The sequence below is a fragment of the Carcharodon carcharias genome, chromosome 3 (genome assembly GCF_017639515.1).
Source record: "Carcharodon carcharias isolate sCarCar2 chromosome 3, sCarCar2.pri, whole genome shotgun sequence".
In the NCBI taxonomy this organism is placed as follows: Eukaryota; Metazoa; Chordata; class Chondrichthyes; order Lamniformes; family Lamnidae; genus Carcharodon; species Carcharodon carcharias.
Window position 1 is genome coordinate 197,263,800 of NC_054469.1, and position 20,576 is coordinate 197,284,375.

General features: G+C 44.4%; 1 protein-coding gene across 5 annotated transcripts in view; it reads right to left on the reverse strand.

Annotated features, from left to right (window-relative positions):
* The window catches only part of elmo1 (engulfment and cell motility 1 (ced-12 homolog, C. elegans)), a 277,120-nt gene that overhangs the window by 127,470 nt on the left and 129,074 nt on the right, over window positions 1–20,576 (reverse strand). For all 5 annotated transcript variants that reach the window (XM_041184319.1, XM_041184321.1, XM_041184320.1 and 2 more), the window contains exons 12-14: window positions 16,297–16,419; window positions 13,597–13,725; window positions 1,927–2,031 (exon numbers count right to left, since the gene is read on the reverse strand). In XM_041184319.1, the coding sequence (XP_041040253.1) occupies window positions 1,927–2,031; window positions 13,597–13,725; window positions 16,297–16,419 (357 nt within the window). The remainder of the gene's footprint in view (window positions 1–1,926; window positions 2,032–13,596; window positions 13,726–16,296; window positions 16,420–20,576) is intronic.

A 20,576-nucleotide genomic window follows, 5' to 3' on the forward strand; every position in this document is an offset into this window, starting at 1 on the left:
CGCATCAGCCTCATCTTTTGCACTGATGTGCTGGGCTCCTCCACCAATGAGGATGGGGATATTTGTGGAGCCTCCTCCTCCAGTGAGTTTTAATTGTCCACCACCATTCTCAACTGAATGTAGCAGGACTGCAGAGCTTAGATCTGATCTGTTAGTTGTGGAATCGCTTAGCTCTATCATTTGCTTCTTATGCTGTTTGGCACGCAAGTAGTTCTGTGCTCAAGCTTTACCAGCTTGACACCTCATTTTTCGGTACGCTTGGTTCTGCCCCTGGCAGGCCCTCCTGCACTCTTCATTGAACCAGGGTTGATCTCCCGGTTTGATAGTAATGGTAGAGTGGGGGATATGCTGGACCATGAGGTTACAGGTTGTGGTCGAGTACAGTTCTGTTGCTGCTGATGGCCCACAGTGCTCCATGGATGGCCAGTCTTGAGCTGCTAGATCTGTTTGAAATCTTTCCCATTTAGCACAATGGTAGTGCCACACAACACGATGCAGGGTATTCTCGATATGAAGGCGGGACTTCATCTCCACAAGGGCTGTGCGGTGGTCAGTCCTACCGATGCTGTCATGGATAAGTGCATCTGTGGTGGGCAGGTTGGTCAGGATGAGGTCAAGTATGTTTTTCCCTCCTCCTGGTTCCCTCACCACCTACGCAGACCCAGTCTAGCAGCTATGTCCTTTAGGATTTGGCCAACTGGGCCTGTGGTGGTGCTAATGAGCCACTCTTGGTTAAGGACATTGAAGTCACCCACCCAGGGTATATTCTGTACTCTTGCCACCCTCAGTGCTTCCTCCAAGTGGTGTTCAACATGGAGAAGCACTGATTCATTAACTGAGGGTGGGGCAGGGGAGGGTACATGATTATCAGTAGGTGCTTTCCTTGCCCATGTTTGGCCTGATGCTATGAGACTTCATGGGGTCCAGAGTCAGTGTTGAGGACTCCCAGAGCAACTCCCTCCTGACTGTATGCATTGTGTTGCCACCTCTGCTGGGTTGGTCCTGCTGGAGGGACAGGACATACCCAGGAATGGTGATGGTGGTAAAAACAAAAAACTGCGGATGCTGGAAATCCAAAACAAAACAGAAACATCCGGAAAAACTCAGCAGGTCCGGCAGCACCAGCAGAGAAGAACAAAGCAGACGTTTCGAGTCCTCATGACCCTTCAACAGAAGATGTCTGGGACATGATCTGTAAGGTATGATTCCGTGAGTAAGATCATGTCAGGCTGTTGCGTAACTAACCTATGCCCACTTTTGGCACTAGCCCCCCAGATGTTAGCAATGAAGACTTTGCAAGGTCGACAGAGCTGGGTTTACTATTGTCGGTTCTGGTGCATAGGTAGGTGGTCTGCCTGGTTTCATCTCTTTTTATTGACCAAGTAGCTTACTAGGTCACTTTGGAGGGCATTTAAGAGTCAACCACATTACTACGGATCTAGGGTGACACGTAGGCCAGACCAGGTTAGGAAGGCAGATTTCCTTCTCTAAAGGACATTAGTGAGTTAGATGGGTTTTTATAACAATCGACAATAGCTTCATGGTCATCATTAGACTTATAATTCCAGATTTTTTGAATTGAATTCAAATTCCCAACCCAGGTCCCCAGAACATTACCCTGGGTCTCTGGAACACCAGTCCCGTGAAAATACCACTACACCAACACCTCCCCATGACAGTTTGATCCTAAGTATTTTTCTGGTGAATCTACGCTGCATCCCCTCCCAGACCAATATATTGTTCCTAAGTTGCAGTACCCAAAACTGAACACAGTTCTCGAGACAGGGTCTGACCAAGGCTCTGTACAACTGAAGCATAACCTCCTCCCCTATTATATCCCAGATCCATGTACACGGCAACAATCAGCAGTGCAAAGGTCTGGGATATTTGCAGTAACTTCAAATAAGATTAAATGATAGGTCTTACCCTAATGTAAGCGTCCTGATGGTGCTTGGCAAAGTACAGCATGTTGTCAAGGGCCAGCATTCCCGGTGGAGTCTCAGTAAAATCCATGGCTGGATTCACATGATTCTAGATTGCGGGAAGAAAAGAAAAGTTTACCAGCAGAACTCGAGCTCACAAACAAGCAGCTTTTCTGAGTCTTAACCAACAGCAGCCACACCAAAAACTGAGCAGGTTAAATATATTTATGGTCACACAGGCCAGGTGGATCACATTCATAAACAAATCATGGAATCAAACAGCAGAGGAGGAGGAGGCCATTTGTCCCAACATGCCTAGCCCAGCTCTTTGACAGTGTTATTCAATTGAGTCCCAACTCCCCTGCTCTTTCCTTTTAGTCCTGCAAATGTTTCCCCTTGAAGTATTTATCCAATTCCCTTTTGAAAATTATTGCTGAATCTGCTTCCACTACCTTTTCAGACAACGCACTTCAGATCATCATAATGCAATGTGTAAACATTTTCTCCTCATTTCCCCCTTTCAAACCTTTCTCTTAAAAATCTTTTGAAAGAATACCTTTGTCCATCACTAATCCATGGAAACTAAGTTTATAAATTGGTAACAATAGAAGTAGTTGGGAGGCTTCTATTACCAACCCCCACCAACTGCTTATCAGCAAATAATTTACCTATGTAACAAGCTGCCAGCTAATGTGGTACTGATTAGCTGTGAGTTGGTATAACAGGTTAACAGATGGGATATGCTATTGTATGATGTGGATCATGATCAGTCAGTCATGTGTTAGATTCAAAAGAGAGAGAGGTTAGAATACCATGTCTAGAAGCAAATGCCTACTCTGTAACCTGCTTAGAAGTAGTACGAATAAACAAGGGTTAAGCAGATACCTGAATATGTCTACGGTCTGACTCCTAACCAAGTACCATGCGTAGTGTCCAAGATAGAAGGACCATCTTAGAACTTGGGCCTATGTCCTGGGTTGGTTTTTGGCTGGTCCGACAATTGCATCATACACGAGGTAGGTATTAATTAATGATAGTCAATGTGGTCTTTTGGACTAATTTCAGTTGCCTAGAGGGAGCAAAGAAGAATTTCCCAGATTCAACCACCTCTAATTGCCCTTGAGCTTTAGATATGGATTTGCATCTCTGCCCTGGCACCTAAGGGGTAGGGAATATTTTGATCTGATGCATTAGGTATCGCTGCTGTAGGCAACAGGTTAACTGGAGCAGCAGGTCTGTTCCTGTCCAACCTATCCACATGACGATAGAGATCATTCCTCCTTCCATCTGACATAGGAAATAACAAAGCATCCTTACACACTGTATCATCACAATTCCACAATTAGTTTGGGATCCTTGTGGATCACTATCATGGGTAACTCCACAAGAGTAAGGGAAATTCAGAGGAAAGAAAGAAAGACATACAAACAGACTTGCATTGTATAGTGGCTTTCATAATTTCCAATCATCCCAAAGCGCCTTATAGCAAATGAGTATTTTTGATACATAGTCATTGTTGTAATTTAGGAACTACAGCAGCCAAATTGTGTATAGCAAGGTTGCACAACCAACCATGTGATAACGATCAGATAATCTGTTTTAGTAATATTGGTTGAGGGACAGTTATTGCCCAGGGCATAAGGAAGAACTCCCCTGCTCTCCTTCATAACAGTATCATGAAATTTAATGGTTTAGCATCTCGTTTAAAAGATAGCACTTCTGACAAGACAGTATCCCCTCAGTACTGTACTAGAGTGAGAGACTACATTTTATGCTCAAATCTCTGAAGTGGGACTTGAGTGCGTGGCCTTCTGACTCAGGCAAGTTACCTTAGGGGCACAGCTGATCAGCCAATAAATCAATTTCAAGCAAGGATCTTGGCCACTGAACATATCATCTTTGCTAGGTTATTCTATCATAAGTGAATTATTTAGAAAAATCAACATTATAAGAAATGTGCATCACAGGGACATACGCTTAAAAACTGATATAAAAATAACACATGAAATGTGCATGGGCTATAAAGAAATCCAGCCTTGGAAATGTATGCAAGCCTAGGTACATTCTTGTCTATGCAGCCATGAGCGCAGTACACAAACCATACCTGAATATCTCTGGCAGTGAGCCTCAGCTTAGAATCACAGCTACATTAGAACATTACTGATAATTCCCAAGGACTAGTGGAAAAGGTTCATTCCAGTACAGTAGAGCAAAAGGGAAATTCAGAATCTGAGTTCTACATTTAAGGAAGCGAAATGCAAAATGTCACCACGGATGACAGAAAAGTCACATCCAAAGTGAAATAATGGATTATAATTGGCTGTAACAAGGCAGCAAATGGCATATGATGATGAAGTTTTTTGAATTTATTCCGTGGCAGATCACTGAAAGTGTGAGCTGGCAAGTTTGTGGCAAATAAAACAGGGCAGCTGGGACCTGAGTGAACAGGACAAGCAACAAGTATCTCCTTAACCAAACAGATCGAAGAATTATGAAAATAACATTGTAAGGGCTGAGAAGGAAACGTAAATTAGAGTGAGTGAATTCAGGTACAGAAACAGAAATAAAAGGAAAGAAAGGTTAGATAAAGAAAAGAGATGGTAAGGAAAAATCAATTAAAAAAAGAATTGAACGTGACATTTTTGTATGAGTTAATTTTCGGAGCTAGAGAAGTTGATTGGTAGCAATGAAAATTTATCACCGTGTGAAGCGGGTACTTGGACAGAAACGGACAAGACTCAACCCTGTAGTAAGTTTAGTTCATATCTACTGCAAAGAGGCAGCAACATCACATCATTCAATAGACTTCAAAAGTGAGGCAGACAGCGTGATGCCATTATCATGAAGCCAACAGGGAAGCTGTGCAACTCAGACAACAACCTTTGAATATCCACTGCACATATGCCCCTTGCCTAAAGTTGCTGTGCCATTTATGCATAAATAATGGTGAACTCCATTTACCTTCCTGTTATTTTGAAAGAAGACTCTAGCTTAATGAGAATCTTGATCATATAAAAGTGACTGAAACTTAAAATATTTAAAAACCATCACAAAAAAGCATGTATTTCTGTTTAGAAAAGAAGTAAAAGTGACAAAAATGTGAATTTGATCAAGGTGACCGTTTCTAAAAACTGGAAACCGTTTCTACAGCTATATTTATTTACTTTAAGGCTTTCACTCCCTTCTGGCATCATCATATTCAGGCCAAATTTCAAAAATGTCACTTGATGCAATTCTCAAACTCATCCTATTAAAACAATGAAATGTCAACAACAAAAATTTGAAATGTCAAATGTGTACTTCAATTCCTTGTTCATTTCACTGGAAAAGGTCAAGCATCTAATATCAAATATTACCTCCAATTGGTTTTACACAGCTGCATGCAGAGATCAAGGTTTCTGGTTAAGCGTTTTTAAAGATCTAGTTTCAGAATTTAAAGGGGTTTGAAGAAGACACACAAAAAAAGTCCAGGGGATAATTTTACAAGGTGGTGCTGTCGGCAGGGCCCCTTTCCCATCAGTAGTATAAATCAAAAATTATACCAATAACTTGGTCCCACATTACAAAGTTGTCAACTACGGCTCAGTCATAGCATTCTCTGAGTCATGGGTTCAAATCATATTTCAGAGATATGAGCACAATGTCTAGGTTGGCAACCCATTCGGAAGGGCCGCCTTGCAAATGAGACATTAAACCAAGGCACCACCTGCCCTTTCAGGTGGATGCAAAAGATCAAACTCCACAAATCAAAGAAGAGCGGGGGAGTCCTCCCCACCACTGCTCACCCAGTGTCCCAGCCAATACCTATTCCTCAACCAACATCATTAAAAGAGGTTATCTGATCATTATCTCATTGCTTTTTGTGGGACAATACTGTGTGTAAATAGGCTGCAGTATCTCATATTTTACAACAGTGACTTCACTTCAAAAGCACTCCACTGGCTGCAAAGCTCTTTGTTCTGAGATCATGCAAAGAATTTAATTCCTTCCTACAAACTACTTGGGAATTCAAAATCAGGGCTGTATCAGAGGCCACGCTTATGCATTGTCATATCAAGTGATCAGGCAGCAAGGGAGGCGGAATTGGGGGCGAAGGGGTGCGAGCTTCTGGTGAGGACTGACAGCACAGCTTTGTTTTGTTGACGTTTAACTGAAAGAAGTTCTGGCTCTGGCTCATCCCAATAGGTGGTCAGGCAACACAGCAGAAGCCATGGAGACTAGGGCATTGGCAAAGAAGTAGGGCTGAGATACTGATATATGCACATGGGAGCTGAGGCAACACCTAAATGAGAACTAGCAGGGGGCAAAAATGAATCATTGGAGGTGACCATGCTAGACAAGAGGAAATCATTGCAGGAAATATATTCACCATGTACTGGCAAGTAGGAACAGGAACAGAAGTAGCGAAGGGTGGACCCGTGGAGATGGATCACAAAGGAAAGGCAATAGAGGAGGATGAAGTGGCTTACTGTATTAAAAGTTGAAGAGGTCAAGAGCTATAAGGGGGCATAGGGAGGGTGGAGATAATGGCCAGGATTTTCTGTGCCTGCTGGCGTCGGGTATGTTCGGTGGCGTGGGCAAACAATATGGCACGATCAGTTTCACGACAGCGTGAAATCAGTTTGTGATTGTCTGCTCAGCCCACCAATGGCGGGCCGGATTTCCCGCCATCGGACGTCGGGAACCTCATTACAATACATCTGCATATCATTATTAGGCCAGCCCACTGGAATCGTCCGTCCACGTCGGCGAGGAATCACGCCAAAGTGTTTCACAACAACATATAAAAGGCGTGCATTTGGCAGGCTGCACTTTGAGGGGAACGCGGGAGGTGAGTAGACAGCAATGACGTGCAGTGCTCGCCAGGATCGTCTGCTGGACCTCAAGCTTCAGGCACTTGGTGGGGGTGGGTGGGCTGCCCTGCCATTGAGGCGACTTGTGGGGGATGGGGGGAGGTGACGGCTGCCTTGTGGTTGAATATATTGCACAAGCATTCTGGGTAGGAGGTAGGGTAGGCGAGGGAAGCGGCCACGCATTACGGACACCTTATATAAAGTGACCATTGCCCTCCAGCTCAGACAATTCAGGCGCAGCCATTGATTGGAGTCGGGCTTCTAAGCTTATCTGCCCACTCAAGCAACGCAGAGACATTAAAATGCCACAAACTGCACACATTGTACAATCTCCTTGCTAAAGCTAGCCATGGAACAGTCACTGGTGGAGGCGCTCACAGCCCCTTGCAATGTCATCATCCTGGTTTGGACCAGTGTCCCCCATGGTTCAAGCTAACAGTGCAGCCTTGCAGTGCGGGTTAAGAGAATGCCTGCACATGAGCTGAGAGCACAGCATGCAACGGGCAAAGATGCCACCAATCGGTCAGGTGGAGTGGCATGGAAGTGGGCGGGGTCTCGGGCAGCCATGCAGTGCAATAATCTCTGGCCATCCAAGTGGTGGCCAGCACTCTCTGGGAAGCATTAAGGGGCCTTCAGACTTAACCAAGACAGGTTCTTGGTCCACCCATGCTAACCCACATGTGTGTGTCTCTCTCTCTCTTTCATCCTGCAAAAGGAGTACACAGGAGCATGGAGCTGATGAATTAGCTGTATTCCTGATGGCCTACAGAGAGTGAAGGAGGGAGCGACTGAGGATCCTCTGGAAGAAGGGGTGGCTGGGGCTCCTGCACACACCACCGAAGAGCCACAGCAAGCCGTCGCTGGTCGGCGCCTAGCGACAACCAGAGTCTAAAGGTGTTGCCTTTCGTTCCTGCAGATGACCAAGAACCAGTCGCCGAAGACTGCATAAGTCTAGGGAACTGGTCAGTCACAAATGCCACCTGCTGCAGGATTTGGCGCCAGTGGCTGTGAAAGTGACAGCAGTACTCAATTTCTACGCCAGTGATGCCATTCAGGACTCCACAGGTGACCTCTGTGGGATATCACAAGCCTCCACCCACAAATGCATCCATGAGGTCAGATGCCACCTTTGTGAGGGGACACAACTTTGTGCATTTCGCCCAGGCCCAGGACAGCCAGGATGCAAGAGCAATTGGATTTGCCCTGATCTCGGGTTTCCCACAGATGCAGGGCGCGATCGACTGCACTCTCGTGGCGCTCAGACTTCCATTGCAACAAGCGGTCAACTACATCAACCACAATGGCTTCCATTCGCTGAATGTGCAGCTGGTTTGCGACCACCACAAATGCATCCTGAAGGTCTACGCACGGTTTCCAAGGAGTATGCATGACTCCTACATCCTCAGTCGGTCACAGATCCCTGAAGTCTTCCAGTTTCCATTGAAGTTGCAGAGTTGACTCCTTGGGGACAAGCAAAGGCCGTAGCTGATGACACCCGTGCGGTGACCTCAAACTGCAGCAGAGCAAAGATATAATGAGGCTCATGCCGCAACTCGCAACTTGGTGGGGCAGACCATCAGGATGCTGAAAACGAGGTTCTAGTGCCTGTACCAGTCTGGTGGAGCCCTGCAATACAGTCCACAGAGGGTGTCAGATATCGCTGTCATCTGCTGCACCCTTTACAACCTGGCGCTGCAACAGGGAGAGGAGCTGGCTGAGGAGGAGATGGAGGAGCTGGATGTCTCCTCCAATGAGGAGGACAGCGACAGGGTTGAGGGTAAGGAGGTCCTCGAAGGCAACGATGATGGGGATGAGGCCCTCGCACTGGCTGGTCAAGCCAGGCGCACTCAGGAGGCCATCATAGCTGTTAGATCTGTGGAGGATGCTGATGACATGCAATGAGGAGATCCCATAGATCCTCACATTGTATCTGTTAACGTTTGACTCCAGTTTGGCATATGACAGCACACATACCCTCTGTGAGAATGCTTCTGTCATGGAGATGCAGTAGAGGCCCTAATAGTTGTTCCATTACAGGAGAATGATGATGACATGCAGAGAGGACACTCCATAGGTCTGTACTAAGCCTCTGAGAATGTATGACTACTGTCTGGCCTAGGGCAGCTCGCTTGCGCTCTGTGATCAGGGTCATATCATAGAAACAGCCATGAAACTTTAGAAGCATCTGATCCTTTGTCCGCCTTCAGCACCTGAGCCCTTCAGGAGCACAGAATCACTGATCACAGATGCTGAAGAGATGGGGGACAGCCCCATCTTAAAGGTGCTGAGAGCACACAGAAAGAATGATGGAACTCAGTGACGCCTGCCCACTACATTCTGGCAGCAATGACAAGCACAATTGAGTTGCAGGCATCAGTAATGTGTCCAGGGAACAAGAGGCCGGACCTTCACTTTGGTCTGAAGGCTGCACAGAGCGCAGGGAAGAGACCCTGGACTGAGACACCTGCCTTTATCTTGTGCAGAAAGGTTTCATATCTGAGTGACACAAACACTGCTCATCAGGACATGGGGCAATAGGCAGGGAGACATTCTTGGGAGTTTATTGACAATAGTGAACAGTATGTACAAGTGATTAACACCCTTCCCCAGGCGGTGCAACTAATCTTCTCAACTTTCCTAATCTGCCGCTACATCTTTGTGCTCCCTGGCCATCCACAGCGGAGGTGGAGGCACCCTACTGACTGCAACACCCTGACTGAGCTGACTTTGGCGGGCATCTTCTGGAGGGCCCTGGCTTGCTTTCGGGGTCCTGCTGTGTGGCAATGACACCCTCCTCAGCCTGTAGAGCTGGAGCTGCTGGGGTCACAGGAAGAGGGGATTCAGATGGGCCAGACACACCCGGAGTCACCTGGCTGGGTGGCCCCAGGGAATAGGCCTGCAGATCCTCCTCCCTAAGGGTGCCCAAGGGCCCCACTGACTCCTTGAGGAGAAGGGGTAGCTGGAGCGAGATCAAGCTGCCTAGCACCCTTCTCATGCACACGCTGTTGGAGGCCAACTATAGCATCAGCAATGGAGTTAAGCCTGCGCAGCAGTGCAGGAGCGACATCCTGGACCAAGGTCTCCATGCTGGCCACCATCCTGCAAGTGTTGACCTCGGTGCTACATGGACTCCTCCACTGTGCCTTGCAATCTGAGGAGTGCTGCGGATATCCCTTCCTGATGCTCCTGAGCTTGCCTTTGCAGCTCCAGCAACTCTGACATGAGGCTCGTCATCTCACTCAGACTCAGCAAATTTCTCACCTCCAGCAGTCCTCCGAGAGCCGGACAACTGGGAAGACCCTGCCACCACCGCCTGCTGTGGATCAGAAAGTGCAATGTGCTCACAGATTGCGATCCCGAGGATATTCTAAAGCAGGTCCAACCGAGCTGTATGTCTCTGCGCTAGTGGAGGCTGTGGGTGAGCGCTGTGATGGGACTTCAAGGAGGGTGCCTTCAGAATCCTCTTCAGGGATTTCTTCGGGACTTGATTGGAGGCCCTGGGTCTTGGACTCCGTCAACTGTTTCCCAGATGTGCCTGCAGAAGCAAGGGAAGATAATTAGTGCATGGCAGTGGCCTGTGAAACAGGACACATCACTCGCAGCATGGTTGTCTGATGGATGTTGCATTGCTGGACCCTCACTTGGTAGAGCACCGCTGACCTCACCGTCAGCACAGGACTGGTCCAGCTCATTGCTGGCCAGCTGAATGGCTCTGTTTTCAAAGTCTGTAAGGTCCTTGATTTCAGGCATTCTTCCATCAGTCTGTGGCCTCTCCCTCATGAATAGAGATGGAGAGAGTATAAGCAGCACCTCTACCAGGCCAGATGATAAGTATGTGTGGCATGAGTGGGTGGTGAGTGGTCCCATGGACAGGATGAGAGCAATGACAGTGTGAGAGAGTGAATGGTGATACCCCTTGAACTAGCAGTGCGAGAGATCCCTGTGGATGTGTGATGGGTTTGTGAATGTGTGAGTTGACAGTGATGAGAAAAGTGTCCTACCTGGCAGAGCGGAGATCATCATTCATCCTCTTGCGGCACTGGGTGGCTGTCCTCTTTTGAAGGGTGTTGGCGCTGACCACTGCCTCCCAAGCCTGGTTGATCATGCCGCTGCCCATCCTACAACCAGAGCGGGGGTAGAGGACATCCTGGCGGGTCACAACAGCATCCAAAAGGCGTTCCAGTGACGCATTGCTAAACCTGGGAGCTGCAGTCTTCTTGCCTTTCGTGGACATCTTCCCTCCAGCAGTCATGAGCTGGAAGCACTTGGATGTAGCATGCGCAGCTGGACTTTAAATATGGCACCTGGTGCGATGAAGCGGCGAAATGATGGCATCCAGACGAATGACAGCCCGCCCGCTATCGAAATGGCGTGTTTCCCGGGAATGCCTAAATAATGTGGCGGGGTTTGGAATGATACGGCGTGAAAACTTGCCATCGCAGCCAGTAGGTAAAATGTCGTTTTACCTGCCCGCTACTGCACTTACGATTCCGCCCGATGTATCCCATTCAGAGTCACATAAAACTAGGACTGAGCATGGGTGAGAGAAATCAGACACAGGAATGAAATACTCCTGACTCAGACAGTAAATTAGTGCAAATCTATGCTGAGAAGCTAAAGAAAATTTTGTGGACAGCTGCCAGCGAGCTGAATAACGAATGCCATTCCTTCATCACCAACAGCAAAATCTGGGCCAATTGTTAGAATATTTACTATGTGTATTCAGGTTCAAACCATGGTTTTTGCATCTTTTCTAACTTTCCTCTCGCTATTGTGGTACTGAAAGAATTTTTCATTTTTCCAGGAATCAATTTGCCCTGCTCATGAATGCAGTACAGTGACCTTGGTGAAAGTCAAGGTGAGAAGGCGATTCCATTGCATCGCAATACCCTTGGTGTTAGAACACTCAGAATGGTCCAACCCCTGTTCTTAATGTTCCTACCCTGCCACGTAAATGTTTAAGTTCACACACTGAATGGGCCACCAGAATGAGGCATTATAGTGGTCCCTGCAACTATGAAACATTACCTCAACAAGAGTCCTTAATTTCGGTAGAGGAAGGTGGGGGGAAAAAATGACAATTAAAATGCCCCCATTTCTATCACAAATGTTATGGGCATTATAATTTTACAGGTTCCTTTAGTCAATCTCACATTTGTACTGGCAGAGTTAAAACACAACAAACCCAGAGCTGATCGAAGAAACAAAAGCAGCTAAGAAATGTAGGTCATCCACCAAACAAGCTTTGTGTGAAAAGAAACAGACAGCTACACACAGCATGGCACTGACAACTGTTAGTTTCTCTCTACAAGTGAGACACTGAAAAATTTGCCCTTCGGCTACAGCCATTATGCCAATTCTGGGTAATCATCAGCTCCAGGAGTTCGTGCCCAGTACAAAATTAATCTTCTTGGAACTCCAACTAAGTCACAAAAGCAGCTGGACATTAATATGTTACCAGTGCGTAGCCTTCAGTTTGCAATCAAAATCAAAATGTGCGTGTGGAAAAATAAAAGGGCCACAAAATATGCAAAATAGTTAAAATAATCAACATGGTGGATGCTGAGGCATAATTAGGAAAAACTTAACAGCCAGTATCGAAATGAAATGCGCACAGCCAAAAAAGGAACATAAGTAGAATAGAAATAAAAAAGTACCTATGACAATAAATAAACCAAACCCAATTTATTTCTGGAAATGAATCTCTCGAAATTAATATGGCATTCTTGGCTTTAGTGATAATTTCCATGAATCCAAAGGTTCATAGGGGTACATTGCTGGAATCTTATTACTCTAGAAAAGTTTTATTTTAAACTTTCAATTTAATTTGCATTCTTAACTCCTACAATGCCACGTAACAATCTCATCTAGCTAAAACCGGGTTGCCAGTGACACAGGTAGGATGAATCAACCTGGTGTAGCCCTTACACAAAAACAAAATGCTGTGGATGCTGGAAATCCGAAACAAAAGCAGAAAATGCAAGAAATACTCAGCATGTCTGGCAGCATCTATGGAGAGAGAGAGACAGAGTTAATTTTTCAGGTCGATGGCTGTTCATCAGAACTTGAAAAAAAGTTAGAGAGGCAACAGGTTTTAAGGTCTGCAGCATGGCAGAAGTTAATAATCCAATTAAATTGAAAGTTCAAAATAAAATTGCTAGAATATTGAAAATATTCCAACTATGCACCCCCATTACTTGCTTAAAACTTGTTACATCTCTTAACTTATTCCAGTTCAGACAAAAGGCCTGAAACATAGCCCTGATCCTCCCTCCAGATGCTGCCTGGCCTGCTGAGTATTTCTAGTATTTCCATTTTAATTCTGGTGTAAACCTTCCTGGTTTGCATAAGTAAGGTAATTAATTGGCCTATTTGTAGATATGACACAGCCAAGTCTATCTGAAGAATTGTAACACTTTGTTGAGCTGGCAAACTAGCTTTCAAAGCCAATTTTCAGCCAACCAGATGCCTTCCCAACCACACCCCCTCCCAGAATGGGTGTAGGGATAAAAAAGCAATAGGAACTAAACATGGATGGTATATTTGACATTTCACAAATAAGTGGTATCTGGTTGCAGGATTAACAAACAGGAGGGGGGAAAAGGAGTAATTTAATGAATTAGCTGGCTTAGTAATGTGGTCAATTCCACTTTAAACACTGAGGACTTTTCCAATTTGTAGAATAGTGATTCTAATTTCAGTCAGGAGAGAACTCTGAACAGAGAAGTTCGAGATGGAAGAGGAACAGCTCCCAGAAATCCCCAGCCTCTCAAAACAACCCAATGGGTTCCACCTTTGGAGTGTTTTCTGAGCGTACTTACAATGAATCCCAGCTTTTTATAATCTCTGGTGTACATGGACTTTCGCTTCTCAATACTGCCGCTGTTACTAGGTTCCAAGTCAGCGTCAAATGCAATCCTGCGCAGCTCAAATATGATATCCCTTTGGGACTGTAGAAGGAAACAAGAAGCAGACCATCAATTAAACAGAACTGAACAAGTCTAATGGCTCAAGATTACCTGCACAATTAGTCAAAGAGTAGATCTCTGCACATAACTCCTGCAGTTTTACCATGACCTTCGGCACCCTTCTCAGAGTGCTGCAAAATTGGCTGTCATTATTTTACAGAAAGTCAACAAGGCTAAAAAAGAGTATAACAAAATCTGTTTTCCATCAGCCATGCATCAACATTGCTACGCTCTAGTACCAATCTAACACACTTATTTAAATATACATTTTGGTCAACCTGTTATGCTCAACAAGCTGGGTGACTTATTGCTAAACGTGGGACCATTCTAGCTTTGGAATGTGATGTGATTAAAGCTGCCTCTCTTGCCTTGTATAGTGCAAGCCAGCTGCAGGGTGCTAGCATGGTATTGAAATGTGTCAAATTAGTGACATTCTTGCACTACAGGGCCATGCTGGACTGAAATTGCCAAAATTCCTTTCATTGGAGACCTTTCAGCAAGAGAAGGAGACCACTATCTTAGATATCTGTGATGGGATCAAGCCCAGAATTCGGATGTTTCAACTTACCGCACCAGTCGCCAATTAAGATGAAACACATGCACAACTCTTGCCTCATGCAGGTCAACCAAACCTACTTTATACATAATTGACATTTTAGGTTATTTCAAGTAATAATTAACAGGAGGAAGCTATTAGAGGAGGCTGTTATTTAGCATACAACACTCAAAAACCATTCTCATAGCCCCTTTCGTTATGAGTGCTCAGTTAGATTACAGCTTTAACATCACTCCCTACAGTGTAGAATGTGAAAGGAAATTCAGAGGCAGTGACAACACAAGTCTTTTAGAACTGTCCAAACATTCGTTCAAGTCAAGAAAATTACCTTAATTATTCACAAAGACAAGCACAGGTAAGCGTGGCTTTTGGGTTATTCTAAGGTAGAATGCTATGTAGCATCTAACTGTTTTCTTTCAAAAGATTATTCTGGACATTCATCACTCTTTGCATGAAGTGTTATCTAACAACAATTCTGAGATTTTTTTCTAGTCTGCATGTCTCTTTGCCTTACAGTCAGGTTTCAATTTGGACCAATGCTTTGCAATCTGAGTTAGTATCCATGATATAGAAGATCTCCACTTACTCACCTCCTATCAAAGCTGAAGAGCCCAGGTTTTCCCAACCTTCCCTTGTAGCTCTGTCCTTTGACACTAGGGGATGAGTTTGTCTTTCATTTTCCTCAAACAATTAAGATATTTAGATATCTCTTTGCTGCTGAACTCATGAACTCAGCAAGATAGCAAAAGGCATGCAGCAACATGACAAGAGATTGCTCCCATGATCTTGAGAGAAAACAAACTAACTTATTCAGTGAGCTTTCCAAAGTCTTTACTCAGACTGACAAACTGAAGTGTAGCTTGAAAAAATTTAGTCGACTTGCCAGGCTAGTCTTGATTATGATAGTCACATGAAATCTTGGCTATCTGCTTTACTAGAGATATAATATATACTTTGAGCTTATGAAATTGAGAGCTAGCAAGTGAAATAATTCCTTCTTTGCCTCCTCACAGTATAGATGCCTTAAGGGGAAATTAAATAAGTGCATGAAGGAGAAAGGACTACATTGATATACTCATAGGGTTGTAGGAAGTATGGTGTGAGGTAGCTTGTATGCTGCATAAACATCAGCAGAGAGCAATAGGGCTGAATGGCCTGTCCCTGTGCTCTAAATTCTGTGTAACTCATTACACAGCACTAAGCATGCCCAAGTCATGTACAATATGGGCTATCCTTTCCTCAATGCAGAGTTTTCACTGCACAGCCCAATGTACTGAGGTGCCACCTGAATGTACCCCTAACTAGGCAGCTCATTTTCCAACACCATTTATTTCTCTATGCAAAACTGTCTAATTAATATCACTAAAAGTTAATGGCTTTACATTCTGCGCCATTACGGGTATGGTAATGCAGTGGTTATGTTAATTCAGAGACCCGGAATAATCAGTTTGAATAGTTTGAATTAGGTTGGACATTTGGAATTCAATGAAAAATAAAATCTGGAACTAAGTAAAAGCTGGCATTATAGTAGAAGGATTGTTATAAAGACTCAAGTGGCTCACAAATGACTAAGGAAGGAAACCTGTTGTTCTTACTCAGTCTGGCCTAAATACGACTCCCAGTCAACACCAACATGATTGACCCTTAACTGCGCACTGCAGTAGCCTAGAAAGCCATACAGAGGTTAAAGAAGGCAGCTCACCACCACCTTCTCAGGACAACTAGGAATGGGCAATAAACACTGGCCTTGCCAATGCCACACCCATCCTGAGAATGAGTATTTTATTTAAATCCCTGTATTTGACAGCTGCAGGAACTAACTGAATTCAAAACCATTTGCTGCAGCTAGTAGTACAAGACTATGAGCAGCACACAGCAGATTGTGCAATGATAAGGCTTCTAAACACAGCTCTAGCTGGCGCTGAATAGAACAGTGTTGGGGTATAATCATCTTGCAGATCTCCCCAATTAGTGTGAATATAGAAAAAAATACTCACTTGATCCTGTGGATCCATTTTAGTCATCATCCGGTCTTCCAGAAGATTAAAAGTCAGTACTTGGAGGACATACAGCTGGTGGGCCATTTCAGTCTGAATGGTTCGATTTCCACGAATAACATGCTGTTACACAAAGAATTTCCATTAAAAAAAAGCAGTCCATTAATAATCCATCCTCTTCTATGCTACCACTGATGAGCAACACATATGGACAAAAACACAGCACCTTAGCTAATGCAGGGCATGAATTATATTGTGTTTGTAGTTCTGCATTTTAAAAAAAATATACACTCATTTCTTTCTCAATGCACATTGCTCCCCTTTTCTCTTGGGTGCACTGATTCACCGACTCTGGTTCAGTAAACTCCATCTGCCTTCTGGCATTTCAACCAAGTGGGCGTTCCTCACATGCAAGTTTAGACAGTGAGTGTTAGCAGAACATTCAAATGTAAGGAGCATCACAACCCAGCCCAACATGGACACACAATAGCTTTCCAGCAGAGGCCATTGAATGGTGATCAGGGGCTGAAACCGTGGGTGATCTATATCCCTACCCTGGTCCCAAAGCACTAAAACCAATTGCTGCTCTGTCAAAATCGTCACAAATCAACTCAAACCTGGTGCCTCCTTAGTTATAATACTTTATTGACTGTAAAGTCCTTTGGGACAGCCTGAAGTCATGAAAGGCACTTCATAAATGCAGGTACTTTCCTTTAATCCAAAACTGACTGTTTAGATTCGGGGTGAAGCCATGGAATTACTCCAGGGCATGAGCCAGTCTTTTTAGAATAGGAGATTAAGATATTCTCTGTTTTTGAAATCTCTAAGAAGGGGAGCACACAAGTTCATCAACTGATACAAGCCAGGTGATGAGAGACCAAGAACGAGCATTTTGGGATTTTCAACTCCAGAGGTTGTAAAATAAATGGTGTGTTAAACTGGATAATTTAGGATTAACACAACCTTTACTCTGCAAGCTCTGGAGTTGAAAATCCCAAAATGCTTGTTATTGGTCTCTCATTATCTGGTTTCTATCAGTTGATGAACTTGTGTGCTCCCTTTCTTCATTAAGATTTCAAAAGCAGAGAATATCTTAATCTCCTATTCTAAAAAGACTGGCTCATGCCCTGGAGTAATTCCACGGCTTCATCCAGAGTCTAAACAGTCAGTTTTGGATTAAAGGAAAGTTTCTGCATTTATGAAGTGCCTTTCATGATTCAGACTGTCACAAAGGACTTTACAGTCAATGAAGTACTATTAAACCTTCTGCTAAAGCAAGAGGCTTTGAAAGATTATAATTCACCTAATTTTAATTTTCTAGTGTAGGTTTCTTCTTAAGTGTTCAACATTCTATTTATTTGAAGATAACTTTTTACAAAAACATCTGTGGATAGATTGGAGATGAGCTGATCAGTTGGGGAAAAATTCTTATTCGGCAAGATTCTGCTATCAAAATAATGGTGAGGCTAGTGGTGCTTGCCGTTATTTATGGGTAAATGGTACAAAAACTTCAGGCAAGGGACACATGCATGGTTAAGTGTGAATATCCAAAAGTTGCTGTCCAAGATGTGCTGCTCTGTCATTAGTTTCACAACAATGGTATCTTGCCATGCGTCAAACCATTGTCATGCAACAAGTATCATAAACTTAAATAAAAGCAAAAAACTGCGGATGCTGGAAATCCAAAACAAAAACAAAAATACCTGGAAAAACTCAGCAGGTCTGGCAGCATCTGCGGAAAGGAACACACTCCTACTCTCCATTCTTCTTAATTAGCACATTCTTTTAGATAATATCACCATCTTCAACACCTCTTTGTTCTTTTGTCTGTGATATCTTTTGGTTATCTCCTCCTATCGCTGCTTGCTTGTCCCAACAACACCTCCCCCTTAACCAGCTTATATTTCACCCCTTTCCTATTTCTACTTAGTTCTGTTGAAGGGTGATGAAGACTCGAAACGTCAACTTTGCTCTTCTCCGCCGATGCTGCCAGACCTGCTGAGTTTTTTCAGGTATTTCTGTTTTTGTTAAGAACTAAACCTGTTGTAGACATTTAAGACTAGTAATTACAAGTTGAAGTACCCAGTTAACGATGTGTTAAGTATTAATTAATCAATGAAGGAAGGTGTTGTGCTTTGGGAACTGATTAGAAGAGGACCTTAGTTCTCCTTAATAAAAACAGAAAATGCTGGAAAAATTCAGCAGGTCTGACAACATCTTTGGAGAGAGAAACAGAGTTAACATTTTAAATCCGTTTGACCCTTCTTCAGAGCTAAAGGGAAGTAGAAATGTCATGAAATTTATAGTGGTTAAGGGGGGTGAAGCAGGTGAAGCTGGATTGAAGGTCAGCGATAGGTGGGGGCTAAGGAGAGATTGACAAAGGTGTCGTGGACATAAGACAAAGGGAGTATTAATGGCAGTGGTAAGGGCTAAAGAAGGTGCTGAGAGCGGCATAAAGGTAAGAAAGCAAAATGTGTGAATAGTAGAACAAGGGTCAGCACTCGGTGAAAGAACAACATGGAGCAAGTAACAGATGGCCCTTTTGGGATGAGGTGGGGGAAAAGAGGGCAGTGGTTGGCAAAAAGGCATAAAAAAGGGGATTTAAAAAGGGGATAAAACAATGAATGAATAAAAGTTTAAATTAAAAATAGTAAATAAAAAATAAAAATAAATTTTTAAAAAGGGATTAAGAAAGGGTGAAGACAGAGGAGAGAGTTCATGGTCTGAAGTTATTGAACTCCATGTTAAATCTGGAAGGCTGTAAAGTACCTAATCAGAGGAAGAGGTGCTGTTCCTCCAGCTTGCACTGGGCTTCTCTGGGACATTGCAGCAGGCTAAGGACAGACATATGGATATGAAAGCAGGATGAGGTTTGAAATGGCAAGCAACAGGAAGGTCTGGGTCATGCTTGCAGAAAGACTGAAGGTGTTCCACAGAGTGGTCACCTAGTCTGTGTTTGGTCTCCCCAATGTAGAGGAGACTGCACTAGGAGCAGCGAATGCAGTAGACCAAATTGAAGGAGATGCAGGTGAAGCACTGCTTCACTTGAAAATAGTGTTTTGGCCCTTGGACGGCGAGGAGGGAGGAGGTAAAGGGGCAGGTGTTGCACCTTCTGCGATTGCATAAGAAAGTGCCATGGGAAGGGGCTGAGGTGTTGGGGGTGATGCAGGGGTGGACCACGGCGTCCCAGAGGGAACAGTCCCTACAGAATGCTGACAGGGGGGTTGAGGGGAAGATGTGTTTGGTGGTGACATTATGCTGGAGTTGGCGGAAATAGTGGAGGCTGGTGGGGTGAAAAGTGAGGGCAAGGGGGATCCTATCATAGTTCTGGATGGGAGGGGAAGGGGCAATGGCAGAGGTATGGGAGATGGGTCGGACACGGTTGAGGACCTTGTCAACCACAGTGGGTGGGAAACCTCGGTTAAGGGAGAAAGAAGACTTGTCAGAAGCGCCGTTTTGGAAAGTGGCATCATCAGAATAGATCTGACGGAAGCAAAGGAACTGAGAGAATGGGATGGAGTCCTTACTGGAAGCAGGGTGTGAGGAGATGTAGTCGAGGTAGCTATAGGGATCGGTGGGCTTGTAATGAATATTGGCGGGCAGTCTATCACCAGAAATGGAGACAGAGAGATCAAGGAAGGGAAGGGAAGTGTTGGAGATGGACCATGGGAAGGTGATAGAGGGGTGGAAATTAGAAGCAAAATTGATAAACTTTTCCAGGTCCAGATGAGAAGCAGCACCGACATCATCATCAATGTACCAAAAGAAGAACTGTGGGAGGAGGCCTGAGTAGGACTGGAACAAGGAATGTTCCACATACCCCATAAAGAGACAGGCATAACTGGGGCCCATACGGGTACCCATTGCCACGCCTTTTATCTGGAGGAAGTGAGACAAGTTTAAGGAGAAATTGTTCAGTGACAGAACAAGTTCAGCCAGACCGAGGAGGGCGGTGGTGGATGGGGATTGTTTGACAAGGTGTTTACCAAAATCGCTGCCCTTCTACCCAGCTTCACCTGCTCCACCTCTCTTAACCAGTATCAATTTCATCACATTTCTACTTCCATTTATTTCTGAAGAAGTCATTTGGACTCGAAACATTAACTCTGTTTCCCTCTCCACAGGTGCTATCAAGCCTGCTTAGTTTTTCCAACATTTTATGTTTTTATTTCAGACTTCCAGCATCTGCAGTATTTTGTTTTTATCTTAGTTCTCTTTAGTTCATCTTAGTGAAAAGCCAGTTTTCTCAACTGCTTTGGAGAAGGAGCTGGCAAAGACCC